Consider the following 24,415-nt stretch of genomic DNA (forward strand, 5'->3'; position numbering starts at 1 on the left):
CTTTTTCTTTTTTTCTCCTTTTTCATTTTTCTCTTTTTCTTCTTTTTTTCTTCTCCTTTTTATTATTTCTTTCTCTTTTTTCTGTTTTTTCTTTTTTCTGTTTTTTCTTTTTTCTTTCTCCTTTATTATTCTTTTTTCTCTTTTTTCATCTTTTTTATTATTTTTTTCTGTTTTTTCAGGGGTTTTGTCATTTGTCTCTTTTTTTCTTCCTCTATTATTTTTTTCTATTTCTTTCTTTCTTCTTTTTTTAAAATAATAATGTTTCTCTTTTTTCAGTTTTTTTGTTCTTTTTTCAGGTTTTTTTTGCATTTTAAGGTCGAGTTTATTTATGTATGTATTTATTTCTTTATTTGTAAAACATTCAAATCAGGTTCTCTTGTTTGAAGTTCCTTCCCCACCGGGTCACGTTCGACTCCTCAAGCACTACGTGACTTTAGTAACACTAATAAAATATGTGCATTAAAAGCTTTCAGAGCTTAATATTTATTAATTTTTTTTCTAGCTGAATAACATAATAGAATTAGTTTTGCAGTGGTTGTAGAGGTTTTTCCAATAGTCAGTCATGTACAGTCGACGGCGGTTTCTTACTGTAAATGTTCGCTGCGTTTCTTAGTCTGGAGGTTTCAGCACCGACGAGCTTAGTTGAACCCTTTCATGAGGCCACGCCGTATATCCAGTATTGTGCCACAAGGGATTTATTTGATTTGTACTATATTAGTAATCAGAAAATGTCTTCTTCTTCTTTTTCTCTCTCTCTCTCTCCCTCCTTAGTTTCAGCATTGCTCAGTCAGCGACTTTGCTTATTGATTGAAGGTTGTGGCCGTCGGACTGAGATCTGTTTCCCCCGGCGATGTTCGACTCTTTATATGTACTTGAATGTTAAAACTATTTGTACTTGAGTCGACCTGATTTGCACATTAAAGTGCCATATTGTGGGATCAAATACAAAAATAATAATAATAAAAAAAAAATGTTAAAATGGTTTCAAGTTGTTGGATGATTTGATTTTTCCTTACATGTTATATTCTGACCTCACAGCCAGGTTTTGCACTCTAATCTCTAATTTTATATTTAATTATTTGATCTTATTCACCTCTTTGTAATATTTTTGGAATATAAATGTCTGAACATGACATTTGTGCTTCAAAATGTTTGTTTTTTACTTGAATTACTTGTATAATAGTTTAGGATTAATACAGTTCGATAAAATATTTTTTTTTAAAAAACTGATCAAATTTATTTATTTAAGTTTTTTTATTTAGAACATTTATGAATGAATTACTTTACCTTTATTTATTTGCAGTTATTTTAAAACTTTTGAATGGCTTTTCTTTTTTATTACACAGTTAATGTTGTATTAACTATTTATATAAATGTGTAAATAAATATGCAAAGGTGTAAATAAAAATCAAATAGATAACTATGCAATTAAATACATATGTAAATGAAATGAATAAATAAATACATATGTAATTAAATAAATGTGTAAAGTTGTAAATAAAATGAAATGCATGAATAAATACATATGTGATTAAATAAATATGTAAATAAAACAAAATAAATTAACAAATAAATAAATATGTAATTAAATAAATATGTAAAGATGAAAATAAAACAAAATAAATTAACAAATAAATAAATATGTAATTAAATAAATATGTAAAGATGAAAATAAAAATTTTAATAAATATGTAAAGATGTAAATTTCAAAAAACAATTAATAAATAAATAAAGCCATTAGATTAAGAGGTGAAATACCAAATAATTAATAATCGTGGCCTTGGTTTAGGTCAGTTTGCTTTGTGTAACATTGGCGTTTTGCTCAATATCAAACATTTAAAAACAACATACTATATATACTACGCCTCTATGAAATAATCTATTGCTTCTATACAAATCCCCATTTAGACTTTTTTTTTCCAACAAGCACCCGGCGTGCTCCTTTCCCCCCCGCTGGCGTCCTGATTGCTGCTGATGTGTTTCACCTGACCCTGATGGGCTGATCGTCGTCACCTGGCGCCGCCGCTTCTTATTGGCCGCCTCCTGCGCCTCCTGGTTGTTGCTCCGTCTGCGTCACGTCTGTCTGAACTTTGGTCTCTGGGCAAATCCTGACCGTCACAATTATTGCTCAGCTGCAGAATTAATTTCAAGTGAAATTGATTTTTCTTTTCCTTGTTTGTCATCACTTTGGCTCAATTTTAGCTTTTCGACCTGTAAACGGCCACTTTTAAGAGCTGCAGAGGTGTTTATATTTCAGTTTTTAATGCATCAGTCATCTGATTCCAAGCAGAAAACTTTCATTATTTCCTACTTTTTTTTTTTTTTTTTCTTCTGTTGACCTTTTGAGAGTCAATCGTTCCGAATGGAATTCCTGTCGAATTAAACGATGCAGCTCAGGAAAAACAACACGACACACAAAAGAAGAAAGAAAAAGACACTTTTTTTTTTTTGCAAGAAAACATAGCTAGTAACCTTTTTATTATCTCTGAAATAAATAAACATAGAATTTAACACAATGAAATGAAACTCGAATGCCTGTAACAGAACAAACCAAATAAAATAGAGCCTGCTTTTTTTTTTTTTAAAGTAAACATTAACTTGTACATCATGTACAAAAAGAAAACTATTTCCCCAAAAAATGTACAAAATGCAGCGAAAAAATAAAACGAAAAATCAAGTATTGTGCAGATTTTTTTTTCCCCCCATTAAATCGTCTAAACCAGCTGCTGACGATCAGGCCACGTTCTACACGTACCCGGGTGTCGGGGAAGAAAACCTGATATTTCTCTGCGTTTTAACGACTCCCGCCAACAAGCTAGGATTCCTGAAAACTGTCGTGTTTTTTTTCCCATGATTCTGATTGGCTGTCATGCTTCTCCCTGCACTGCCCCCTACAGGCCTGGCATGCTCATAGCAGCTCTGACACAGGTGTAAATTAAGTTTTTTGTTTTTTAAAGGTAGAGGAGGGGGTGGAATGTAAAAATAGGTACGTGTAAATGTGGCCTCAGTCAGTACGGGGGGGGGGGGGGGATTATTAAAATGGTACAGTGAGCGGTTAACGAGCAGTCCGGTGGTTCTGGTTCAGCGCTACGAGCCCGGCAGAGATCTCAGAACGTCCCCGCGCGGCGCTGGAATACAGACGTATGACGGTAGTAATACAAGACGAAGCTATACTGACGTGGCATCATGTTCTGGAACAACCCCCCCCCGACCCCCCAGTAGTGTAATTATTTGTCCTCCGGGACACAACAGCAGTAGCAGCAGCAGCAGATCAAAATAAAAAAACAAAAAAAACAAAAAGGTTTTAAAGCGTGAACACATTCAGAGTATTCCTCTCTCTCCCCCCATCCCGAGCACAAAGACTCTCACACATCCTCAAACACACTAAATAGAAAACGAGACATCAGCACTGACTAACACCCATTCTGTACCTCAGGTTTTAAAAAAACAAACAAACAAACAAACAAAAAGCTCCTTCCTCATAATAAAAGGTACCATCAGTTGAAGAAGCCTCTGCGTGTGCAGTTTGGATTATTCACAGCAGGAGGGACTTTATTGTGTTTAATGTTGTTGTGTTTTGTTTTGTTTTTGCCGAGCTGAAATAACAAAGTCCACCTCCGCCTGCGATAGTTGCACTTGGTATCAGTAGTTTGCGGTAGATTCAGTAGTTCATCGTCTCCCAAGGTCCGTTTGTTGTTTTTGTTGTTGTTGTTGTTTTTTTGCCGTCTCTGCTACATAAGAGCCCGCGATCGGCGTCACCTACGGAATACAAAGCTATCAAAAATCACGCCAGCCTCTCTCTCTCTCTCTCTCTCTCTCTTCCGTGTTCTCATGGGGTCCCGCCCAACAGGAGTACACAACAACAACAACAACAACAATCTGTCCTTTTTCTTTTCTTTTCTTTTTTTTTTTAAAATCCCGTCACTTCCGCCGCGCACTGCCGGGCCTCTTGACCTGCCAGAGGTGGTTGTGTATGGTCAGGGCGTCCACGCTGACCGACACCGACTTGGCGGGGATGATGTTGAACTGCTTGCGGTCGGAGCTGTACTTGTACAGCTTGTCGATCATCTTGCGGGCGATGGCGCGCGGCCCCGTGCCCGTGAACTTCACGATCTCCTCCGTGTCCGGCGAGTAGCAGTAGACGGCGCGGAACTGGCAGCCACCGTCGCGGAACAGGATGATCAGGTGGTTGGACTCGCACCTCTCCAGCTCCTGTTGGCACGAGCGGCGGTCAGTGTGTGTGTGTGTGTGTGTGTGTGGATAATAAAAGAAATGATATCAATACAGTGTGTAAATCAAAACTTGTGCAGATATTTTTTTTTCCAATACTCCGACTTCCAATACTGTTATTCCTTTAAAAAAAATTTTTTTTAAAGGTTTTACGGTCTTTTTTTTCTTTTCTTTTCTTTTATTTTTAAAGGGTTTATGGTCTTTTTTTTCTTTTTGTTCTTTCTTTTTTATCTTTTCTTTCCGTTTTTAAAATTTTGGGGGGGGTTTAGGGTCTTTTTTCTTCCATTTTTTCCCCTTTTTTTTACAGGGTTTTATGGACTTTTTTCCCCTTCATTTTTATCTTTTATTTTCTTTCCTTTTTTTAATTTTTAAAGGGTTTTATGGTCTTTTTTTCTTTTTGTTCTTTATGTTTTATCTTTTCTTTCCTTTTTTTTTTTTTACATTTTTGGGGGTTTTTAGGGTCCTTTTTTCCCTCTTTTTTACAGGGTTTTATGGTATGTTTTCTTTTCTTTTGATCTTTTCTTTCATTTGTTATCCTATTTTTTACGGCCTTTTTTTCTTTCTTTTGTTTTTTTCTTTTCTCTTTCCCTTTTTCCCCCTTTTTAAAGGGTTTTATGGTCTTTTTTCTTTTTTTATATTTTCTTTTCTTTTTGGGGGGGTTTTAGGGTCTTTTTTCTTTTTGTTCTTTCTTTTTTATCTTTTCTTTCCTTTTTTTTTTATTTTTTGGGGTTTTTAGGGTCTTTTTTCTTATTCCGCCCCGCCCACTTTTACTTCTGTCTCTCACTTCCTGTTGGAAACGCACTTCCGGTTACAGCGAAATCGCATTCATTTCTACGGAGAACTACTGGGAAGACTTGCGTCTAAAATATCACATAAGGTAGGTTATTTTGCGTCAAATGTGCTATGATCATGTACACCGACGAGTACACGATGCATTGCTTCTGTTGACAGTTTGAAAACGACTTTGAGGTGTTTATAGAGCCCGTTTGCCGGTCAGATCGCCTCCCTTCTGTGTGCTCAGTACGAGGAGAGCAAAGAGCAACAATGTGGAGGATTCTTAAGTGTGGAAACACAATATTCCATATAGAGGTGATTTTATTACAGACTACGGTCTAAATCAGAGTGTGTCCAGTGCTACATGCTGTCATTATAGTGCCGCAGCGCGGAGTTGGCAGTGTTGGCTTGTCGAGACGACAGGCTAACGTTGCTAACTAGTTAGCTTCCAGCCGGTCAAGCGATTCTTAAGCATCGGCAGACACATCTGTTGCACCAATAGTCTGTTATATTGTATTTCCATTTGTAAAACTTTGTTTTTCTGACTCTGCTAATTACTTGTCTTTCACTGTCTGTCACAGAAACATGGAGAGAACGACATGGGAAGACGCCACACATGCACTGAGGAGCTGAGGAGGAATTTTAATGTACAAATAAACAAAGCCTACACTGGCCTACTTCTCCTCCATGATGTCGTACCACAGCGATGTAATCTTGCTGACTTGTGACTGTGCTTTAAATGGGAAACAATTAAACAGACTCGTATTGCAAATCAAGTAGCGCGGGGCTAAACCGGAAGTGTGATTACGCGCATGGCCGCCCACGCAAACTTCCGGAATAAGGTCATATCTTTTCTTTCGTTTTTTTATCCTATTTATTTAGGGTCTTCTTTTTTTTTCTTCCTTTTTTTCCCCTCCTAACTCCTTTTAAATCTTCAGCTGGAAGAGAATACGTTTGTGGACGTTACAACAACAGTGAATAGTTCATATCAAGCCTCCATATCCAGTCTGGAGAGGTTTATTTTGAAAACGTACATTTAATTAATATGTTCCTTTGAGTTTTATTTTGAAAAATGCTTCCAATGTTTTCCTCCACACCTGGTCAAAGCCTCGTTGTTGCTGCGTCGGCTCTATAACACGTTCCAGGCTAAAAAAAATGAGGGACGACTGTCCATTAAAAACAACAATCTGACCTCCAGGATGACGTTCTTCTGGGCCTCGTTGACCTTTCCGGCCAGGCAGCAGTGGGCGATGGCGTTGATGATGATCGGCTTGTTGGATTTGGAGCTCGGCTCCTTGAAGAGTTTCGGACCTGAAAGATTTCCAGGAAGAAATCAGAACAGATCCTCTTGGAAAAAAAGAGCTTTTTTAAGTGCTTTTAATGTAATTTCTGAACATCTGCAAAGGTCAAGACGCTGGAGCCCCTCCCCCACCGTTGTATTCAGTGGACGTGATGGATGAGGCGATGGAGCCGTTCTCCCAGTCCCGCTCCATGTTCCTGCTGGACGTCCTGCTCAGCAGCGGGAACGTCTCCATGGAACACACCGACTCGGCCCTGCGACACACAAACGACTCGGAACGGTCACTTTTGGCCACAAATTATTATTTTTTTAAACTGTTGATGGGGCGGGGCTTGGGCGCTCTCTCACCTGTGTGACTCCGCCTCCCCGGAGAGGACGCTGTCCACCTCCGTGGCCAACGACAGCGTCGACCCTCGATGGCTGCAGCTCAGATCGGCTGGAGACAAACAGACGGGGGGGGATTCGTCAGTAGTCCTTCGTTACGTGTGGTTCTGCGGTTACTTTCGCTAAAAAAAAGCACTGGTGAAGAACAAAGTGTGTACACTGAACAACAACGTTATGCGTGAGGGAGCATGCGATCTCACGTGTGGTGGATCCTTTGGAGAGGACGGCCGACTCCTCGCGGTGCAGCGACTTCTGCCGGTGTCTCCTGGATTTGGGCCGGGGGCGGGGCTTAGCCAGGCCCTGCTCCTCCATAAGGGCTTGCTGCTTCCGCCGCAGGTACTCCTGCTTGATCAGTTCCCGACGGGCCTTCTCTTCCTCCTTCCGAATGCGATCTTCTTCCGCCTTCCGCCTTTTAAAGGAAAAAGAAAAAAAACCCCAAAAAAATCAAATAAAGTCAGCCGAGTGGAGCCGAGGCTCTGCGCCCGGCGCCTACCGGGCCTCGTCGCGCTTCAGCTCGCTGTCGGCTTCCTGCTGCAGCTTGCGGAGCCTCGTCTCCTCGGCTTTGCGCTGCTGTTTGAGCATGAAGGCGGCGCGGCGTTTCACCATTTCGTCCTCCGCCTTCTCGTCGTCCTAAAAGATGTAAAGAAAAGAAAAGAAAAGATCCTTCTGATTAAATAAAATCACTTCTGGTTCACCAACCCACAGTGAAAAATAGTCTTTATTTCCACCTTGAAGAAGAAGCCCAGCACGCTCTTCTCGCCCTCCGCCGCCGCCGCGCTCTCGGCGTCGTCGTCCGGCGGCTCCGTGACCTCCGACAGGTCGACCTCGATCAGTTGACCCTTGACCTTGGAGCCCTCGTCCCCGGCGGCCTCGTTCCCTGAGTGTGGCGCCGCGCTCTCCTCTCCGTCTTCGTCCCGGGACGGCGACGCGCCGAAGCGTCCGGCTCCCCCTCCGGAGGCGTCGTGAACTTTGAAGGTGTACTTTCTCTGAACGCTCCTCTCGCCGCCCCCCGCCGCCTCCGGGTCGCCGCTCGCCGGAACCGGAGGCGCGGCGCGCTCGGCGGACGCCGCCTTCGATTTGAGAGGCGCCTTGCTCTGTCTGCGCTCGGACGTTTTGCCGCGGTGGCTGGAGGTGAGCCTGGGGGGCCGGCGAGCGGGGGCGGGGCAGCTGCCGCCGCCGCCGCCGCCGATGTCCACAAAGTGAACGGCGAACAGCCTGGAGTCTGAGGTAGGGGACGCCGGGTCCGTTGTGCTCGGTGGTGACCGGGCGGAGTCTGGCGGCGACTGGGCGGAGTCCGGGGGCGGCGGTGACCGGGCGGAGTCTGGGGGCAGTGGCGACCGGGCGGAGTCCGGGGGCGACTGGGCGGAGTCCGGGGGCGGCGCCGCCGCGTTGTGCTTCATCAGGAGGCCCTGCCGGAAGGACAGCTGCGTCATCTGCTGCTGGATGGAGCTGATGGCCTCATTCAGCAGGTCGATGGAGCGCGAGCACTCGTTCAGGTCGGGCTCGGCGCCGTTGTCCGGCGACAGCCTGTTGTCCCGGCCCTCCGCTCTCGCCTGCAGCTTGAGGGCCTCCAGGCAGGAGTCGTCCCTGCTGGCCGGGCCCTTCGCCCTGCTCCCGTCGGCGGCCGCCGGCTCTTTGGACTCGTGTTTCAGGGGCAGCGGGAGCGTGTCGCTCCGCCCGCCGCCCTTCTTGACGATGTTCAAGAAGGCGGCCTTGCCCAGCTTGAGCCTCTGCCGGGCGGACAGCGTCTCCATCCTCTTCTTCTGGTACTCGATCGCGCGCCGCTGCTCCTCCAGGCGCATGTGGAGCTGCAGCAGCTCCGAGGGGCCGACCGCCGCGAGGCTCCTCCCCAGCGCGGCGCCGGGCTCCTTCCCGAGCCACGCCGCCGCCGCCACCCGCCGCGTCGCCCTTCAGCTGCCAGGGCGGGCAGGGCGCGGCCTCCGAGCCGTCCGGCGTGGTCTTCTGGGAGCTGCTGGTACTCGAGTATCCCTCGCGCAGGCCGAGCTTCAGGAGCTTCCTCTCGGCGAAGCTGGTCATCTTGACGCCGGCGGCGCCCGACGCGCTGCAGCTGCTCGCCCAGGAGGCGGTGCTGGGACACGGGCTGGACCGCCCGCTGCCGTCCTCCTTGTCGCCGCGCTCGCTCACCTTGGAGTCCTCCCTCAGTTTGTCCGACTCGCCGTCCCCGGGGGCGAACTCGGCGAGGTCCCCGTCCTCGAGGCACCCGCCCCTCCCCCGCCTCGCCGGCTCACCGCCGCCGCCGCCGTCGTCGTCGTCGTCGTCCTCCTCGAGGTCGGCGATGTCGGAGTCGGAGTCGGGCCCCGGCTCCAGCACGGAGGAGAACGGACTGTCGCCGTCCCTGTCCTCCGACAGGTGGAGGAAGAAGCCCTGAGGCTGCGAGGGACCCGCCGGGGCGCCGGGCGCCGAGGAGCCCCGGCCGGCGGCCCCCCGCCTCGCTCCACAACGGCGGCCCTCGCCGCTCTCCTCCTGCTTGTTCAGGCTGACACTCTTCTCTTTGGCCGGCTTGGAGGCGGCGGGCAGCAGCGGCTCCAGGTAGTAGCCGTCGGCCGGACGGTCCACGGCGAAGGGCGCCGTGTCGAGGCAGGAGGAGAGCCTGGGGGCGGCGGCGGCGTGCCGCACCTCCAGCTCGTCCTGCTCCATGTCGCTCCCGACGCGGCGCCGGGCAAACGCCGACGGGTGCACGACGGCCACCAGCTCCTCCTCCTCCACCTCCTCCTCCTCGTCCTCGATGCGCATGTGGCTGAGCAGGCTCTGGCCGCTGAGGCGGTGCTGGGGGGGGCCCGGGCCGTGCCTGTGCCTCGGGGTGACGCTCGCCACGTTGGACGCCAAGCTGTCTTTGCTGATGGAGCGAGCCAGGCTGACGCCGTCCGCGTCCTCCTCCAGCCCGAGGTGCAGGGCGTAGGGCGCGGGCTGGGAGACGGGCCTGGGGGGGGGGCGAGAAAGCGGAGTTACGCAATTTGTTGATTTGACGGCGATTGCAGGAAGCGCGCCGCCGTCACGACGCCGCTCACCTCGGCCTCCTCTCGGGCCGGGCCAGAAGAGAACCCTGGTACGGCCCGTCGGTCCTCGTGGTGGAGTCGGACCTGGTCCTGCCCTCTGCGCCAGACAACGTATGACTCGTATTAGGAAATGTGTGAGATCAGTGTCGGTTCATCACCTTTAGAAAAAAGCTCATTATGTGTGTGATTTTTTTTTAGTTTTTTTTTATTATTTTTAATTTTAAAGGTCACGACACTAAACATTCCCGTGAAAATGTGGTAATTTCACTCAAAGAGGCCGGTCGGATGCCGTGGCTCGTGTAAAAATGAGTTTATTCAAGTCGGGATGAATGTAAAATTACAGTAAACATATTATCTTGTGCTTTTTTGGTCTTTATTCACACCGCTGAACACTTTATTTATTTTTACCTGAACTGCCCTCCTCGACCGCCTTCTGCTGTCTTTGTCTCAGGGGCAGTAAGGCCTGAGATGAGTTTGATGAAACTGACGTGACACTGCAAGACAAATAGTTTAGATATAATTATAATTCCTCCAAACGTGAAGTGAGACCACCAGGTTGAATCATAAACAAGCGTGCAAAAACATTGTTACTGTGGTTTTGTAACGTGAAAACATTTCTTTTTAGACATTTGGGAGGTTAACGCATATTTATCGAAAATACCTTCACAAGTATGGTATTCTAATGTCGCGGCGTTAAGATGTACGGAAAGTATTTGCTATTTTTCTTATATAAACTCGACCGCAGACGTGAAACGGCCGCCAAACGGACCAGTCGGCAAATTTCCAATAAAAAATAACAGCTGCACTTCAAGCTGTCCACTGCGGCCTGTGGCGTAAATGGAACAGCAGGGGGCGCCACTGCCAGAAGTCATGTCGTAGTTGTGCTTCAACTCCATTCACACAGTGTTTTCAAGTGAAAATGGAAAACTTTCCTTCCGTTCCCACGACGACGGCGCTCTGAGCCAATGAACAGTTCTCAAATTCTCTGTCTCCATGGAAATGGGGGGGGGGCTGTACACCACGGCCATTGGAATTGTATTGGAATTGTATTAGTATTTGAAGTACAAGGCCTGCAGCTATATTTTGATGTATAATGTGATCAGATTTTTATTCTTTTTTAGTTTCACTCGACATCCTCTGCCACTTAAACCAAAAGGAAAAAAGAAAACACTAAAATATAAAACCACACACACCCAAAACAAATGATATTTAAATAATGGAAACTCCCAGCTGGGAAAACTACTAAATGTTTTAGGTGAGCATGGACGTTTGTTGTGCCTGTTTTTGTTGTTGTTGTTATTTTTATTGCCAAAACTTTCACACAGATTTTGCAAATTGAAATGTAAAGGTGAATATGACATCTTTTCTTTTGTTTCTTTACTCTGCTCATATGAGGATATATTAAACTACTGTTCTCCGTGTTTGTTTTACAAGCACAAAACTACGGTGGCCCTGAAGTGCAAACCACAACAACAAATTGAAAAACACAACAAGAAATGTGTTTTCCATTTTGTTGTTGTGTTTTTTCATTTATGTTGTGTTTTTCAATTTGTTGTGTTTTTTCATTTATGTTGTCTTTTTCAATTGGTCGTTGTGTTTTTGAATTTGTTGTTGTGTTTTTGAATTTGTTGTTGTGTTTTTTCATTTATGTTGTGTTTTTTCATTTGTTGTTGTGTTTATTAATTTATGTTGTGTTTTTCAATTTGTTGTTGTGTTATTGAATTGGCAGTTGTGTTTTTTAATTTGTTGTTGTGTTTAGTGATTTGTTGTTGTGGTTTGCACTTCAGGGCCACCGTACAAAACCATAGAAGTAGACAAAGCCTGGCTGATTAAAAAACAAAAACAAAAAAAACAACATAACGTTGTTTTCTTTGGAGGCTGTTGTAACGACCGCGTGTCCCTCGGTGGCGTTTTCCGCCACATACCTGGGTTCGGGGCTCGTGGGCGCCGTCAGAACGTCGGCGGAGTTGGACGTGGTCAGGAAGCTCCGTTTGGTGGCGTTGGAGACGGGGGCGAAGGATCGGGACGTCTTCGGCTGCAACAGCAGCCTCACTGTAACGACAGGACACGGACGAGCGTCTCGTCTTATTAGGACGGACGCGTCTCTCTCTCTCTCTCTCTCTCTCCGGGCTCGAGCGCCGGATCGCTCCGTACCGTCCTTGACGTCCTGGAGGTCTCTCGGTTGGACGAAATCTGGCTTCACCGTTTCAAACCACCAGAAGAGCTCGGCAATGAAGACCATCACGTTACTCTGCGGGGAAACCCAATAAGCGAGAGTCAAGACGGCGGCGTGACGGAGAACCGGGCGTCCCTGGGATCCTGCTGCTCCGTGAACCGGACTCACTTTCAGTACCAGGGGCGAGTACAACAGGTCTTCGGGCTTCAGGTAAAAACACTTGTTCAGGTACTCGTTTGAAAACTCCTTGAGCAGCTGAATGTTGTAGACGCTGTCTGCGATAGAGGGGATCTCCTTCAGGCAGATATCTGCGGGGGAGGGGGGAGGGGGGGGGTTATATATTAAATAACCGTTTAGTGGAGGACCGTGGCTCCAAAGAGTAAAAAAAAAAAAACAACCCATTAAAGCATTATTCCCCCCGGCGTTACCGTACCTTCCAGTCTGATGAGCTCGGGGCAGTAGAAGTGGACGACCGCCAGCAGGGCGGCGCCGTCCGACACGTCCTTCAGCAGGTCGTCCAGCAGCGGGAAGTGCTGGAGCGTGCGACCCGACAGGTGATCCCGGCGGTAACGCACCTACGCAACAAGAGAGAGCGAGAGAGAGAGAGAGAGAGAGAGAGAGAGAGAGGAGCCCACTTTAGGCTGAGTCACGGGCGACGAGTCAATCACTCATTTCTCATAGGCCTCCCTTTAACACACACACACACACACACACACACACACACACACACTGCTTATACGTGGCTGGCCTCTGGTGCTTCCTGTCCTGTTATGCATGCGGTATAAGGTCAGGTGACGTGTGACCACATGAATGTGTCGGTCTGTTCAGGGGGGGGGGCGACGCAGGACTTTGGGACTATATATATCAAATAGAGCGGATTTGAAATGTCAAAAACAAAGGGAAAAAAAAAAATGTAAATAAAGGTGGATGACGAGTACATTACCACATGAGAGAACTCCACAGGCTCCAACAAGCAATGGGCCAGCGCATGCAGTATGTCAGGCTGGTGAGGGAAAGGAGAGAAATGAATGAGGAGGAGGAGGAGAAGGAGGAGGAGGAGGAGGAGGAGGAGGAGGCGGCGTGGATGAGGCTGAAATGCCAGAATGAGAATTTAATACAAAAAGCACAGAGAAAAAAGAAAAAGAAAAAGGGGGAGGGCGTTGTGCAGTGCACTTGTTTCTTCTTTATTATTATTTTTTACGCCACTAGGGGGTGCTGTGTCATCTTCACTTAAAAAATAAAAACCAGAAACATTCACCGGTACAAGAGATCCCACTTACAGGTACAAGCTTCCAATACCACTTGGAGGGAGACTAGTGTCCACCAGGACGGGAAAGACACAAAGAGGACAAGTCAAGGTTTGAGAGACAACAAGGGGAAGGATTCAGATTCAGAGAGGAGGCGCATCTGATCCTGTGTGATCTGGGAGGAGGTGCAGAGGGGGGGGGGGGCAGGAGAAACAGGAAGTAACGGGCAGAGAGGGTCTACAGAATGACTTTATATTGTTAATAGAGGCTACAGAGTTTAACATTTTAACATTTTCGGGTGGTGGTGGTGTGCCTCCAGATTTTTCCAAACAAAAAAGTGTGCCTTGGCTCAAAAAAAGTTGAAAAACACTACTTTAATGTATCGTAAGACGGAATTCTTATCAATACAGAGCAAATAGTCCTGGCGACACGACTCGTTTTTAAGCAGGAGTGAGATGATGAGCTAAAAGAGAGAGAGAGAGAGACAGAGAGAGAGACAGTGAGAGAGAGGGAGAGACAGAAAGTAAATAAATAAATAAATAAATAAATAAACGTTTTCACCTTTTGATGGCTCGGCGAATCCAGCAGATGCTGCTTCATTTTACAGTCCTTCTCTGTGATCTCCCTCATCTTCAGGTTCACCTGAAGGAAACGCCAAGGAGCGTCAAAGCGAGGAGGAGGAAGAGGAGGAGGAGGAGGAGGAGGAGGAGGAGGAGGAGGAAGAGGAGGAGGAGGAGGAAGCGACTCGGCTTCGTTACCTTGTTGATCCAGAAGACCGCCGCGTCTTCCAGGTCGAAGGGAAGCTCCTTGGTGGCACTGAAGTTGGAGAACCTCTTCACACTGGACACCACCTTCTCGATGCTGATCATCTCCACCGTGTAGGCCGCCATCAGGGCGTCGATGAGGTGGATGTGAGAGCTCTGGAAGAGTCCAAGGCTCTCCGTTACATTCGGACGCTTCCACCAGTGAACCGTTGGCTCTAACCCTAACCCTTTTTATGCTAACTGACCCGAGGGTAAAACGTTAAAACACGGCAATCTGCGAGAAAATAGCCGATAAACGGCGCTATTTTCGCTGCTGGGCGGAGCTTCTGACAATAATACTGGGACGTCACGAGTTGTGCACACGCCCAAGTTGTGTTTACATTATGGAGGATCAGAGTTTTGACGACGAAGAGGCTGAATTGAACCATATTTCATCATCATCATCATTTCAAACCCAGTGATTGATGAAGAAAACACAGAAGGGTCGTTCTGCCATCGGTGACCCCGTCTGGAACATGTTTGAGGAAGCAGAAGACGCTTCGTCCTCGTCTCCTCGTCTCCTCGCCTCAGCAGCCGCCAGTTTTCACCTTTGAGGCTTTGAGGCTTTGACGCTCCTGACTTTTGGCAGAACGACCGGCTTCCTGGATCCAACACGTCGAATCGCTTTTCTGACTGTGTGGAATCACCGAAGATGAGTCCAGGTAATACTTGATCGTCTACTAGCCGCCCGAGCTAGCGGCTCCCGCTAGCCACCCGAGCTAGCGGCTCCCGCTAGCCGCCCGAGCTAGCCGCCCGAGCTAGCCACCCGAGCTAGCCGCTCCCACCGCCTGTGCGCCTTTTCTCCTCTCTCAGTCTCTTCCAGGCTCAATCTTTCGTCAAGGCTCATAAAACGCCGACTATAACTTCAAAACGCTGTTAAAACTTCGATATTTAAGAGGGAAACAAGCCAATATAAACACAACAGATCGAGATCTGCACAACTCTTGACGTCACGCCCACGAAGAAGAAGGATTCCCCCCGACTTCCTCGGCTGGAGATTCAAAATTCAAATAACTTTGTTATGCGACAACAGTGGTGGGGCAGAGTCGGAGAAACCTTAGAAGTAGTAGCCCAACTATCGATTTTTGCAAAGTAGTGTTTTACATTTCACTAGGCCTTTAAGTGTCGTTCAGAATTAAGATCTCGTCTTTAAAGTCTCCACGTCTCCCCGTCAGACGCGGGGCTCGGGAAGCAAACTGTGAAAATTCCAAAGACATTTTTTTTTTTAATCAACATGCTGAGATGTCGGTGACGCTGCCGTGAAAGATGACAAACTAGAATTTAATTATTATTTTGCTTTCATCATAATTGGCTTTATGTTGAGATAGTATTCATTTTTGATAATAATTGAAAAATATACTCATTTTCATCAGGTATACTCTGCACCACAAGGACAATCTTTAAAATTATAATCTAAAATTGATTCTGGCACCTAAAATAAAAATTTGTTTGAAATTCCTGCTTAAAAAAAACAAAAAAAACAAAAACTTTACCAGATCCAAATTAAGCCAATCAAGTTCTATAGACATATTTTTGAAGAATTTGAAGAGTAATATTCCAGAATAACTGCAATAAATGCAGAAGGTCACAAGGTTACAAACTGAAATAGTTAATATTTTTCACCTCATGAGGACGGACGGTTTACTTCCAGCCAGTTAAAAAAACACGACTGTGTTGAACAGCTGTTTTTTGAAAAGAGAGATTAACATGAATCAACCTGTCAGCGGAGACTTCCTACTAAATATGCCAAAACGTCGAGGCGCCGGCTCGTCCTGCCTCATGAATGATTTAGTCACAGACGCTAAAAACCTGCAGAACGGTCGAACCCACAGTCGGTGCATTATTTATCTATTTATCCCGAGACTCCCCGCTGCACGTTTGGCTGCGGGAAGGCAAAGTGGCATTAGCTCGCCGTACCAGATGGCGGCTGTGTGGGTTGACGCTTCACTGGGCGACACTACTGAAGGACAATTCACAAAAACACTGAATATTTCTTGAACGATTGACCCGAACGCCCCACGTGAAAATGTGCTTTTTGGTTCGGGTTAATATTGTTATTGTTAATATATATATAAAACTAATATCAATTATTAACATCAATTGTTGAGAAGCATAAACTTTCACCGTTAGGTTTGTCACTACATGACAGCTCTGTAGACGCTTATTGGATCGATATCAACTCTTGGAAAATACAAGGTTGTTTTGGCTTTTAATATAAAAATAAAAATGAAGAAGAAGGATTTGGGTTGAATCATGGTAAATCACAAAAAAGTACAACAACTTTGGCACAAAAATCTGTAAACACGTGCAATATGAGAAAAATTAGGGATGCACCGATACCAGTGTCTGGTCCGATACTGCAGAGTACCGATATCAGTATCTGGTCCGATATTGCGCAGAGTACCGATACCAGTATCTGGTCTGATACTGCACAGAATGCTGATACCAGTATCTGGTCCGATACTGCACAGAGTACCAATACCAACAACTGGTCCAACACTGCACAGAGTACCGATACTAGTATCTGGTCTGATTCTGCACAGAGTACTCGTACTTGTAAGGGATCCCCAATACAATCGCATCATGTGTTTATGGAGGATAAATTACAATGGAATTTCCAGACTACTTGTGCATATACAGTAAAAACAAAAAATACTGAGTGTTTTTTTATCTCTGTTGGTCTACTAGTACTTTATCGGTGATTTGCTGATCGTGATTCCGAGGAGAAAGACGTTCCTCTGTCGAGACTGAACGGTCAGCAGGTCGGAATTACGTGACGCACCTGAACGCATCACCTGTGCATCGGCATTAACCAATAAAAAAAAAAAGTCCAATAAATCAGCCGCCCGCTTCCCTTTTTTTTTCTCAGCGAAATCCTCCAAACTATCCCACCCACGCCACGAACCAACCATTTTGATGGGGGAGGAGCCGAGGTCCAGGTCGGACACCAGCGTGTCGTCGGCCTCCAGCACGTAGATGCCTCTCCTGGACAGCGACTGGATGACGGACTGGTGGCTCTGGAGCGAGGCGGCCTGCTCGGCGTGGAGGATGAGGCCACACACGCGGCAGTAGAGCTCCCCGGACAGCAGCAGGCGGAGGACGGGGGGCTTGATGTGCTCCTGCTCGTACTGGTCCGTGTAGAAAGGATCTCGCAGGTCCGGAGGGATGTGATCTAGACGAAGAAATAATGACATATCGTTTGTTTTTTGTTTTTGTTTTTTTGGTCTTGTCGACCAGTGAGTCCCAACCACAGGGGGGCGCCAAAGAATCATCATCCTCTTTAATTAATTGATGTCACATAACTCCTTGAAGCTTTTACATTAAAAGAGTATAATTAATTCAAAGATTGTATATAATATATATATTTAATAGCGCCTGCAATTGCAAAGAAAACTGGGACTGAAATAACTAATTGATTAAAACCTCTTATGAACTAATTTAAGCCATTGATTAATTGGTTAACTTTATTTTTAATTAATCAGTCAGTATCGAGTATCCTCCAGCGCTTCACACTAAATCTACAAAAATGACGCGTGATCTGCAAACTAACTCCAGTTTGGGACAGCGGTTTATATATGTTTCAAGTTATTACAAATTAAGCTTCAATTAAGATCATTGTTTTGTTCTGAACTGTGTTTTATCAACAAAGAAAATGTCATAAAATGCTGTAGACGGCACAATTCTCTTAATTCCTTACCGGGGTGGGAAACAAATGTTTGTTTTTAATCGAATAATCGTAAAAAAAAAATTAATCTACAGATTAATCGATTGGCAAAATAATCATTAGTTGCAACTCGATTGGATAGAGAAAGGCAGTGCGATCCACCGAAACGAGAGAAATGAATCTGTAAAAAGAGAAATAAAGATTATCCCTTCGCTGAAGCAACAAACCAAATTGGAGCTGAATTAAAAAAAACTAGCTAACGAAAGATCGGAACTTCCACAGACCAGCAGAATATAACAAACTATACATAAATTCATACATATAGCGTGCTACGACATTTCATCAACTACTGTTTGTAATTGTAATTGTGGCAGAGGGTCGCCAAATTACACATGAGAAGTTGGTAAAAACGAGATTTAACGTCGCCGTGCGTTTGTTTTTCCGCTCGCAAAAAAAAAAAAAATCACCAAAACACCTCGAGTTATTTTTTGCTCCGACACGTGTCTCGTTCTCGTTGCGCAAGAGAAAGTCTCAGGACACAATTAGATCCGTCGGCGGTGAGACGGCGGGAGCGGCGAGCTGGACCTGGAGGTTTTAAGCCAATGAGCTCGCAGGACTTAGCGGCGGCGGTTAAGCCGACGGTGTTTTCCTTGATCGAGGGTACAAGCGATGGGAGGAGGAGAAAGACGAGGAGGAGGAGGAGGAGGAAGGCTCTTTTTATAGGCCTCGGACAGGTTAATCCGACGTTAAGGCCGCAAAGCACTCACGAAATTTAGCTCCAAGTTTCTCTCCGGCCGGATTTAGATCAGGACGTTTTTTTATCCGACGGATTAAAACTTGTAGAGCGACGACAAGTTGATCTACGATGAAGTGAACCGACTCGACGTCACGCCGTTAAAGCACGGTAAACGGAAGTACCGGTACTTTAGCGGGAACACGTGGGAGGAAGTACCGGACAGGTTGTTTCCAGTGTTTATGCTCTATACCAGGGGTGTCAAACATGCGGCCCGGGGGCCAGAAGCGGCCCGCCAGAGGCTCTAATCCGGCCCGCCGTGTGATTTTTAATTTTTTTTTAAAGTATAAATATGAAAACTGACAGAGCCCGATCTAAAAAAACACTAGATTGGCAAAAATGACAGTCAAAACCGCCCTTGGTCAGAATGAATTACTGCGTCTGTGGAGGTCACATAACACAACACCTTTCACAATAAAGGTGTCCAATTTATGTGAAGTGATACTTTAGACACGTAAACTCAAAAAAAATGTCTCAAACTCCCCAAAAAATTGTTTTAATCCTGAATAAAAATACGATATCCAGCTATAGGTGACTGAGGGGTTTGGGTTTTTTTTTTTTGCAAATATAACAATATCTGATTAACTTTAATATGTATATTTCAGAATAGACTGGCAAATTCTTGCAGTTACAAAAGGATCAAAAGAAGGAAATACTTGGACATTTGTCCAGATCTGCCGTTTAATGTGTTACGTTTGACTTGTTGGGCCCTCCAGAGGTCAGATCCGGTTGATGTGGCCCCTCGACTGAAATGACTTTGCCACCGCTGCTCTGGACTCTTTGGCGTCGACGCAGATCTAAGAGAAGAGAATCGATCTCCTCGTCCGACTCCGAAGCAGAGGGGGAATAAATGTACGTCTCAAACGCGGAGAAAAGCCTCACAGGCAGCAGGACTATGGTGAAAATCCTTCAGCGTTCAACTTTCACTGCCCATAATAATACTAATAATAATAATAATAGATATGTACACAATGGAGACGTTTTGTACATATTTGTGATTGTTTTCCAACATAAAAGTCGAACATTAATAACAAATGAACATCCAATATATTCTCGTGGCCCGATTTCATCTGGAGTGGGCCGGACTGGTACAACAGTGACATAATAAACGTATAAATTTAAAATATTATGCTTGTCTTCTGTTGTGGTGCACAGCAGAAGTAATGAAAACGTCTTTCTATATATAAGAACCAAATAACTACGACCCAACGTGAGTACGATCTCACAATAAAGCCCATTTTAATGCAAAAAAACAACAACTTAAAGCCACTCCTCGTCTCACTCCTTGAATCTAAGATATAGTATCTCAGTTAATTAGATAAATAGCAGATTAATGTTCAGAGGAGAGGAGGTAGATGGTGATAAATTGGCCAGGACACTCTTGAAAAAGATACTTTTTATTCACCTCAACAAGGTTTTTTCTGGTAAAACAAAGAATAAAAATCTGAGAGACGAGAAATGAAAAGGCAGAATTAAGCGTCATGACCGTTTAAAGACTGTTTGTTATTTGCGATAATAACCTGGAGTGACTTTTTGCTTAAATACCAGTGAAGAAGTGATGTTTTAATCAAAAGTCCAAACTCGGACTCCTACACTTCACGAGCTGTTTTGAAAATTGCTAAACCAGGAACGTGAGACGAGCGCCAGAGCACAACACCCCACCAGGTCTCCGTGCAGCCCCCGCCCTTCTCTCTGCCGAGGCGCCTCCACCTCCTCCTCCTCCTCCACCTCCTCCTCCTCCTCCTCATCACTTCCTGTGACCGAACCGCTCACTCTCCACTATTCTGGCTCTGATTGGATGGCTTTTGCTTTCCTGGCAGCCAAGTCTTCTGCTTACGCTGCCCTTCATCTTCTCCCGGTTGCCGTGGAGACGGGTGATGGGGGGGGGGGGGGGGGGGGGGGGGGGGGGGGGAATGCCAGCGTGGCCAGAGGCGGAGGGGCGGGTTTCTGTCCATTCCACTCACTCACTGGGTGGTTTGATAGTCCCTGACACCAGGAGGAGGGAGAGAGGAGGGCTATTCTCCCCTCTTATCCAAGTTATTGCATATTAATTATCCACCTGATCCAGAAGCTGTAAAGCTGGGGGGGGGGGGGGGGGGGGGGTGGCACTGCATTATGTTCATAAATGAAATGAAATCAAACTTTATTTATAGAGCACCTTTCATGCAGAAATAAAAAACATGCAACTCAAAGTGCTTCACATAAAATAAAAATAGGGAGAAATTGAAATAAAATAGAAACACACCCACACCCAACCACACACACACACACACACACACACACACACACACACACACACCCACCTACACACCCCCACCCACACACCAACCCTGCAATAGGTAACAATCGAATAGATTTTAACTCACTATGTAATAACACCGCATTTTGTAATAACGAACAACAGCTAGGTGTGTAGAGCCACATTATGTAATAACAGTGCAAAATGTAATAATGTACTAAATGTTTTTTTTTGTGTTGTTATTCCTTTGTATCGTCTATAATAATTACATAAGAAAAATGCAGATTTCATGTTTATGCCTTGCAGAATTTCATTGCACCTATCGTTTTAGTGTCGGTAATAATTCATCAGTGAAGCTTTAGTTTCTAGCTTGTGAACAAATGATCCATTTTAATGAATTCAGTTACTTTAACAATCAAACATCCTACTAGTTTTTTTTTTTTTTTTTCATAAATCCTAATTAAGCAGGAAAGCTTAATGTTATTCTGATGATATGATGGCTTTTCTAATTAAGGCATCAATTTCACTGACAAAAAAATAAAGTTTAATATTGGTTTAATATAAAGTTTAATATAAAGTTGATTTGTATTTATGTTTATATATGTTTAAAAAAAAAAACAACAACTAATCACCTCATGAAATCACTCAAATTAGGATTAAAAACTTGTCCAATTCGATGGAAAACCTTTGATATGTTGGGAAATACGACAGTAACGCTTTTGTTTTTAAACCTGAAAACAACAAAAAGGCCGTGAGGTTTTTTTTTCCATTACAGCGTTTATGAAACACTTTGATGTTTCTTCAAACTCCATTAATAATGAACCTTCCCTCAAAACCTTTCAAGATATAAAACCACGACAGTGAAGATGACTTCAGTGTCTCTGCTCCACCTCCTCTGAGGTTTTCGACGTCGTTTTCTTTGTCTGCTATTATTACACCTGTCGGCCGCGGTTCCACGGCCAATAAGTAATCCAGTTAAACGCTGATCCGATTACGATGGCGTCACGTAAACACTTCAGATTGAAATCACAAAGGGGTTTAATGTGGCGGCTGTGCAGATGTTTGCTGCCGCCCCGGGGTCTTTTGGTGCAGGAACCCCTGCACGCCTCCCGCTCCGACGCCGGACGACTAGCCTCTTCCCGATCGCGTCGTGAGACGACAAGAACGTCTGCATCTTCAAAAGAGACCCCGGATCATTTCGAGTGGGAAAATGGAATGTGGCGTCGTCGCAGAGCGAGCCGCAGTGCAAAGCATCGTGGGATTGATCACATGAGCCGAGCGTCGTCCGCTGCTCACCGGTGACGTAGCGCCTCGCGTTGGATCGTTGATTTCATACGTTTTAACTCGAGAAATTATTACGACATCCTTTTATTTTTGTTTGGTTAGTTTGTTTTCAGGCTGAGAGGATTTAGAAGCACTCGTTCAGCAAATAATTGCTTTTTCCTGCCGATGCCTCCTTGTCAGAAACACACACACACACACACACACACACACACACACACACACACACACACACACACACACACACACACACAAATATTTTTGCATGACCGGTTCAGCTGACGTCTTGCTCACACTCCTCAGAGAGCAGCCAGCCAGTGACACAAAAACCCACATTCCGGGAGTCACTTCCAGACATTCACACACACACACACACACACACACACACACACACACACACACACACACACACACACACACACACACACACACACACACACACACACACACGCACACACACACACACCCTATCCAAGCGGAGCCATCAGTTCATGTTTAATGTTCCGCCCTCATCGGCGCTGGCAGGAGAAGTGACCTGTGTGTAAAAAGCCTCATCGCCGGATGACGGCCTGAATCCTCACTCGACAAGCAGGAAACACTCCAGCGTGAGTTCTATCGACCCCTGTGCCAAAACCACACTTCCAAATTGTTTTGTTTTTTTTAAACCCCCCCGTAAACGTCGGATTTTACCGCAAACGACTGCGCGCGTTTTCTCATAACGTCGACTCGTCTGTGACGTCTCCCGAAATTCCGTCCGCACGGCGATAATAAAGGCTCTTCCATTCCACCCCGTCGTTAGATCAATGGGTTGAGCGTACGGACAGGCCCTAAAAGTTTCCCAGCATCGGTCCTCTGCTGCAGCCGCAAATACATTTTCCATCAATCTCGCCGACTAATGGACGATGACACGGCGGAGAATATATAGAAGAGTTTGCATGCTCTGCCGATGTATCAGCACGTTTTTGTGAGTACATTTGTTTAATTCTGCTTATGATTCTCTTATTCTACTGTTAAAAAAGAAAGAAAGTCGCTTGTCGCCTGTAAAAGTGCATTGAGATGATCTTGTTGTATTCAGCACTATATAAATGAAGTTGAATTGCATTGAATTGAATTAATAAACACAAAACGCCATGCAAAAAGTAATGTTTAAATCACTGCTTAATAGTTATTTTTTATTATTAATTGCATCAGGGTTACGTGATGACTATTGATTTCACTAAATAACCTAGGAATAGCTCAATGTTTCAAAAGTTTCAATGGAAATCTAGCGTATATTGATAGATGTTTGGTTAAAATAAATAAATAAATGTGTCGGTACATTTACATTTTAGACATTAGAATGAGTAATAAAGGTCTTCAATAACGTTTCTAATGAACTCAATGTTCCGGACTCGCCCGACGACACTGCAGAGACAATAATGAAGGTGTGTTTGTAAAAAAAAACATGCAATAGAGGTTCATTTCACCGTATTTTACACCAGAAGGTTTCATTAAAATTTACTTAATGTTGAGCTCGCAGTCATGCCTGGGGTACTCGGAGCCACAACAAAGGAATAAAATACAACCCCCTGTAAGGAATACGTAATAATACTGTAAAAGGTAAATCACTTTTGTCCATTTCTATCGTTCTGATACAACTCGTATGTCAGAAAATCACAACACATTGTCCATTTCCTCCTCCGTTTCACTGATTTAGGGACGTATAATCACAGAAAATCGACTCCAAACAGGTTGACGGCGAAGTCTACGTTTAAACGTTTGTGTTCTCGGCCGGAACGTTTCCACAAAACAAGCGTTTTGCAGGTGAATAAAGACCAGCCCTGTGTGTGTGTGTGTGTGTGTGTGTGTGTGTGTGTGTGTGCAGCCCGGCTGATTTAAAAAGGGGAAGGAAATCCTCACCTATACCAAAGGCCTTGGCGAACAGCCAGCGGAGATTTGCGTCTATTTTGGCCCTCGCCGAGTCGTACAACTCCAGAGGTACGACCTGAGCCTCCACGCCACCACCTCCTCCACCTCCTCCTCCTCCTCCCCCTCTTCCTCTTCCTCCACCATCCTCATCCTCGTCTGCTGCTGCTCTCCTCCGGGTGCTGGTCCTGCCAGCACTCACCTCCATCCTGTGAGGAGAAAGATAGGAGACACACACACACACACACACACACACACACACACACACACACACACACACACACACACACACAAAATAAAAAACAAAAAAACAGCATTACATCATCTGTTGTATGGAGCAAGAAGAAGAAGAACAAGAAGAAGAACAAGAACAAGAAGAACAAGAACAAGAAGAAGAACAAGAACAAGAACAAGAAGAAGAAGAAGAAGAAGAAGAAGAACAACAACAAGAAGAACAAGAACAAGAAGAAGAAGAAGAAGAAGAAGAAGAAGAAGAAGAAGAAGCAGGGCTGCAGATGATGATGATGATGATGATGATGATGAAGATAACCCATCACCTTTATAGATGGAGCTTGTCATTCACAATGCACGTAACTGTCACT

General features: G+C 45.2%; 2 protein-coding genes across 2 annotated transcripts in view; one reads left to right on the top strand and one right to left on the bottom strand.

The window, feature by feature from the left end:
• The window catches only part of kcnt1a (potassium sodium-activated channel subfamily T member 1a), a gene marked incomplete at both ends in the record, with an annotated part of 48,981 nt that extends 46,047 nt beyond the window's left edge, over window positions 1-2,934 (top strand). The window contains 1 exon segment of the mRNA XM_080509873.1: window positions 2,898-2,934. Within this exon segment, the coding sequence (XP_080365999.1) occupies window positions 2,898-2,934 (37 nt within the window).
• Window positions 2,935-3,891: 957 nt separating this feature from the next.
• Window positions 3,892-24,021, bottom strand: camsap1a (calmodulin regulated spectrin-associated protein 1a; the record flags this gene model as incomplete). The annotated part of the gene is given in 19 exon segments (XM_080509876.1): window positions 3,892-4,212; window positions 6,197-6,315; window positions 6,437-6,558; window positions 6,653-6,740; window positions 6,889-7,097; window positions 7,182-7,318; window positions 7,417-8,568; window positions 8,570-9,629; window positions 9,718-9,802; window positions 10,114-10,199; window positions 11,631-11,757; window positions 11,860-11,956; window positions 12,050-12,189; window positions 12,315-12,456; window positions 12,825-12,884; window positions 13,690-13,770; window positions 13,887-14,048; window positions 16,841-17,103; window positions 23,808-24,021. Coding segments are annotated over 19 exon segments (4,635 nt in total). The 3' UTR covers window positions 3,892-3,921.
• Window positions 24,022-24,415: the final 394 nt, after the last annotated feature.

This window comes from Blennius ocellaris, assembly GCF_963422515.1.
Source record: "Blennius ocellaris genome assembly, chromosome: 15".
NCBI classification, from domain to species: domain Eukaryota; kingdom Metazoa; phylum Chordata; class Actinopteri; order Blenniiformes; family Blenniidae; genus Blennius; species Blennius ocellaris.